This window comes from Pygoscelis adeliae, unplaced genomic scaffold (genome assembly GCF_000699105.1).
Source record: "Pygoscelis adeliae isolate BGI_AS28 unplaced genomic scaffold, ASM69910v1 Scaffold220, whole genome shotgun sequence".
NCBI classification, from domain to species: domain Eukaryota; kingdom Metazoa; phylum Chordata; class Aves; order Sphenisciformes; family Spheniscidae; genus Pygoscelis; species Pygoscelis adeliae.
The window spans coordinates 736857-742052 of NW_008824049.1; the positions used below are offsets into that span (position 1 = coordinate 736857).

The following is a 5196-nucleotide window of genomic DNA, read 5'->3' on the forward strand; positions in this document are numbered from 1 at the left end:
TCGCTTAAAAGCTGTGACTTTATGCTTGAGTATTACAGTTGATATTAAAGTCTCATGTGAGAAACAATGCCATAGAAAAGTACAGGGACACAAGCTAAACAATCTGGCCGACACCACAGTTCATTACAAGAATTGGTGTAAACACTAATCTGCACGTTACTGAAAAAAAAAAACTTCAGAGGTTGTTAATTTATAAAGGAACACAGAGAGAAAACTTAAGAAGAAACATTTACTATTCTAACATAACCTTCACTAATCAAAAATCTGCTAACTCACCAAAATGGCTCGTAATGGTTTTTAAATGCAATTAAAACAGGAAAAAACCATACCTGATAGGACTGCACTGGCACGCAGTTGTTCTCTGTGATCCCGATTACCTTTTCTCCATTGAAGCACAGCTTCCTGAAAAGACTTTGCAGACTCCTCCTCATTAAACATACCATTTAGTAATAATCCTTTGTCCTGATTTTCAAGGCCTGTACAGGTTGATCCTGAGCACAGTTCCTAAATCGGTGCCGCAACATAATTAGCACAGCACTTCTGATGATAATCGTCTCCTCAGTTACATACAATAGCAACATTTTTAGTACCAGCTATGGAAACGCAGCACCCTGTTTTCTGGGCTTACTCTAGCTACCCTGATAAGATCACTCAATTTTTATGTGGTCTTGCTCACAACTAAATTGCAATGTTCTATCAAGAGCAAAATAAAAAAACCAAAAAAGTTTGTATAAGCACACAAAAACATTTAACTTAAATGCTTTTAGTAGGCAGAAAGCAGCAGGCATGGATAGCCCACATCCTATGTATAGGATGGATATTATGTTGACAGACATGAGCAGGGGTCAATGGGCTGTGCAAGTCTGATAGCCTGATCCCTCACTTAGCACACCGTGGAAAAACCTAAGGCCACTCTACCTAAGGCATCCTAAACAAAAAGAATTTCTTTTCCCAAACTGTACACTACCTCAGCACTGCCTACGGACACTAGGAGAGATGAAAACTTGTCTGATGCAACCTGATGCTTGCTCTTTACTTTCTTCTGCTCATGATTTATTTTCAATTCATTCAGATTTAGTTCCTTGATGAAGTGATCAATGACTTCAAATTTTCCAACATGCATATCAGCTTCTGTCTGTTAATGAAACGTTATGAAACCATTAATTTATTATAGACATACTCAAACATTCCACTAAACAGCATATTAAAAGCAGGTAGGTAACCACATATTGAAGAGTGATGGTGACATAAGCACATAATAATTTCAATAATCAATAGTATGCAAATGTGTAAGCAAAAATTCAATAATCTGAATACTCCATTCTACATATGGAATATGTATATAAATATATATTCCATATAAATATTCCAGTACTACACAGGACAGACTAAGTGAGGCATTTTATGCAGCACATATTTAAACAAATTTATGAGCTATGTTACTTTATTAATGAAGTTCTGCTTACTGAAGCTTTTCAGTAGACAGAAGCACATCTGTAGAAGTCAACAAGAGGAAAATGTTCATTTAAGGAACTAACTGGAATACCCGTTCACACACAAAAAATAGTCCAGGGAAGTCCAAACTGTAAAGAACTAGGTGAGTTTGACTGAAAATAGCTACAAAAGAAGAGTAACAGTTTTACTCACACTGGGACTTTACTGATTTGCAACCTGCATTAGAATAAAGAAAATTACTGCAGAAATATAACATGAAGGTTTTGATTGTCAACTCTTGAATGATTATCAAGCAAAAACAAAAAATATTTTATGTTCGTCCTTTCCCTATGTCCCCTCCCTATGCACAGAGACCAGAAGGAAAGATCCTTTGTCTATAAAATCCTCAAGTAAGGAACACATTCTTATCACAAAAACACAAGAGCAGTAAAGGTACAGGCAGCAAGTGTAATCAGAAAGAGTCAAATATGTCAAGCAGCCATTGCAAAACTAGGATGTACTCACATCTCGTCCTTTCCGCCTACTCTACACTATAATCGACCCAGCGACTTTGCAGTTGCTGGTTGCACACTAAATGGTACTTATGACATGCCAGTGGGTGTGCATGGAGACTAACCACTTCAAACAGCGGTTACTTTTTTCCTTTTGCAGTCTCCCTCTGATTCTTATACTGCAACGCAGGATGAATAAGGTTCACAGTTTACTGTATGAACACACGTGTTTCATCTTTTTCCTCAAGCCTAACAGTCCATAATCATCCATAATTGATAGCAATTCTTTTTTCCCCAACATCACCAACACGTTGCTAACAGACATGGAGATCACAAAAGCATATACTTAAAGAGGGAATTTCTCTATGTAATTGCCCTTCTCCTTGGCTCATTCTGTTTCCTATGGCACATGCGTTCAAAGTACATAGCTAAAGATTGTGTTGATTTCTTTTTCACCACATGAACAACATAATCTTAACATTACCGTAGAATTCACTAGAAGTCACATTCCTTTGAAGGAGATAATGTTAGTGATGTAACTTCATACATCTGCTCTCTTTGAACAAGCATAGTTGCATTACGTATGGTTCCTTCTGGTACTCCGGCACACAGTATGTAATAGCAGATCAATACTTGAAAGGCTCACCCTGCTGTGTTATTTGGATAAACAACATCAACATCTTCACTGAGATTTCGCTCGATTGCTTCAAAATACTTAAGCAAGAATTGCAAAACTGATTTTAGAGAATACTTGCAAAGCTTATTTGTTTTGGCCTCACGTTAAACTTCCCAGCAGCTGAACTCAGATGCTAATTTTCTCCTACTTTGATGCCTAACCAACATAGGCATCTCTCTCTGCACCCTTTTGTTAGGTACCTTTATTAATAGCGGAAGTTTCTAATTCATTTCAGAGTAGGACTAGAGAGAATAAGGAAGAAGACAAGTAAAAGGGGAGGGGTTGAGAATCAAGACAACTTGAGGTGGAATTCTCCTGATGCAAATAGAGCGATCACAGCACTCCATGATCCTCAGTTTAAAACCTTGTATTCTACCAGTGAACTGCTGTATGGCCTTTAACCTCCACAATAAATTCCAACATCTCAATCCAGTTTGTTTACCACCAAAAATGACATAAATGGCTTATCCCTTTAAAAAAAAAAAGTATCTAAAAGAGAATGCATTACAAATGTCAAGATTTATCATAGTTATCTTACTGTCGTTACCACCCGGTTTTCAGTTCTAGGTTTAAAAGATGTTACAATCTCTTAAGAAAAAAAAGTTCCTAAACAGTCTGCATTTAGATGTGCGTGGTGAAATATTTTTATATTCATGCAAAACAGCTCATGGAAAAACTTTTATATCAACTGCATAACTCAGGATAACACAGCATCCCAAAAAGATGATTTATTGCTGGCTTTTCATTACTCACAGGATGGTGTATCCTTCTGTAACTGCCTTAAATTCTCACCTGAAGTTTTTCCATCAAATGATGTAGTCTTTCTACTAACATACTATAAGCAAGGATCATTTCGACAAAGATTTATTTATCAGACCAATAGCTTTGACAATTTACTGCAGTACTAAAAGGATTATATTTCTGGGAAGAAAAAATGAGATAATCAAATAAATTTTAGTGGGATAACAGAATGACATACCCAGTGACATCATCGAAAAGTAAAATTTGCCTTCAGGAAAACCTCATATGGTAAAACTGAAATAGTTAAATCAACTTACACTTAATCAAGACCCTATCTTCATTTTCTATATTTATGTTAGCTTGCAGTTTCACGATAAAGTAACTTTGATTCTTTGTAATTATAACAATGACATACGAATCCAAACATTTTTTTCATAAAAAGTTCCTGACATGGTTTCTCTCTGATTCATTAAGTTCAGCTATAAAACAGCTATCATTAATGTAGGAATGAAAGAAAATGAAAACAAGCATAATAATATGTATTTGAAAAGGTATTTTAAAAAAAGCAAATCATGGCATTTATCAAAATCAAATTTGGAATAACCTTGGGAGAACAAAAACAGTGGTTTTGTCCAAAAGATAAAATCCGAAATGCGTGTACAATTTGGTCCAAAAAAAGAGTTGTTACAACCCATTTATGAAATGCAATCAAATAGAACGCATGAGAAACTTCAGTTTGTTACAATTGTTATACAATAATTCTAGGAGGAATCTTTATTACCCTAATTATAAAATTATAAAATTTTTATTGTTTCCTAACAGATATGCGACATAAAGTTACATGTCAGAAACTGAATATTACTGAGCTGAATAATAAAACTACACACAACCTAAGTCTCCACTGTACTGTATAACATTTTACTTTCATCACAGTTTATTCCTTTGCGAACAGAATCCAAGTATGAAAGAATCAGGAATGCTGAAAGTGGCATCTGACAGAACAGACGTAATTATAAGTAGGAATTCAGAGTTCCAAGCTTACTTATAACTATATTTAAATTACAAGTAACATAGACTGTTAATATACTCACAAGGGTATATAATTGTCTTTGATGAATGAACAAACACCTTTGGCCATTTTTAGTACTTACAATTTTTTTCCCCTAAAATGTCTGACATCCAACAATTTAGAAAAGTCTCAAACGATATACCAATAACAATATTTCAAAGAGCCTGCATAAAAATCTCCTAACCCAGCACTTTGTTACATATTTCCAACCACGTAACACTACCATTGGTTCAATTTAACTCAGTTTTCCATGAGGCATACGTAACTATAAAATCCATCAAGGCACAAGAAAAGACAGCATGATTTTTTTGTCAATATGTATTGCAATAAAACAGCTATGCTATTTGCTTCTAGGAAAACTCTTTTTTTCAACTGAAAAACTTTCTACCGAATAAGAAAGTCACACGCGATAGCGTGAAAGTAATCCCTTTGTAACCTAAGCGGCGTTAACACAATGCCTTGTTATCCACCGGCGTCGTCCTAACCTTACAAGCACTATTCATGACCTACGAGACTCTCTGGGATCAGGAATTAAGTGCTCCGAAGCACGGCTCCACCTACACTGAAGGGGGTGGAGGTTAAGAAAGAAGCAAATAGGAGGTCAATTCACCACAAAAGTAACGATTTCTAGCCCACCCGTTACTTCAAACGTTTGAGCAGAACATTTGAGAGGTGAAGGGGCAGCTGTGTCGACAGAAACACACGGAGAAGCAGCAAGCCGCCGGCGAGCGCGGCAGGGGCAGGGCGAGCGGCCGGGGCGGGGC

At 36.3% G+C, this 5196-nt stretch overlaps 1 protein-coding gene across 1 annotated transcript in view; it reads right to left on the reverse strand.

Annotated features, from left to right (window-relative positions):
- Positions 1-5196, reverse strand: part of ZBBX (zinc finger, B-box domain containing) — a 22562-nt gene that overhangs the window by 10257 nt on the left and 7109 nt on the right. The window contains exons 6-7 of the mRNA XM_009333591.1: positions 968-1135; positions 330-504 (exon numbers count right to left, since the gene is read on the reverse strand). Coding sequence (XP_009331866.1) covers positions 330-504; positions 968-1135 — 343 coding nt within the window. The remainder of the gene's footprint in view (positions 1-329; positions 505-967; positions 1136-5196) is intronic.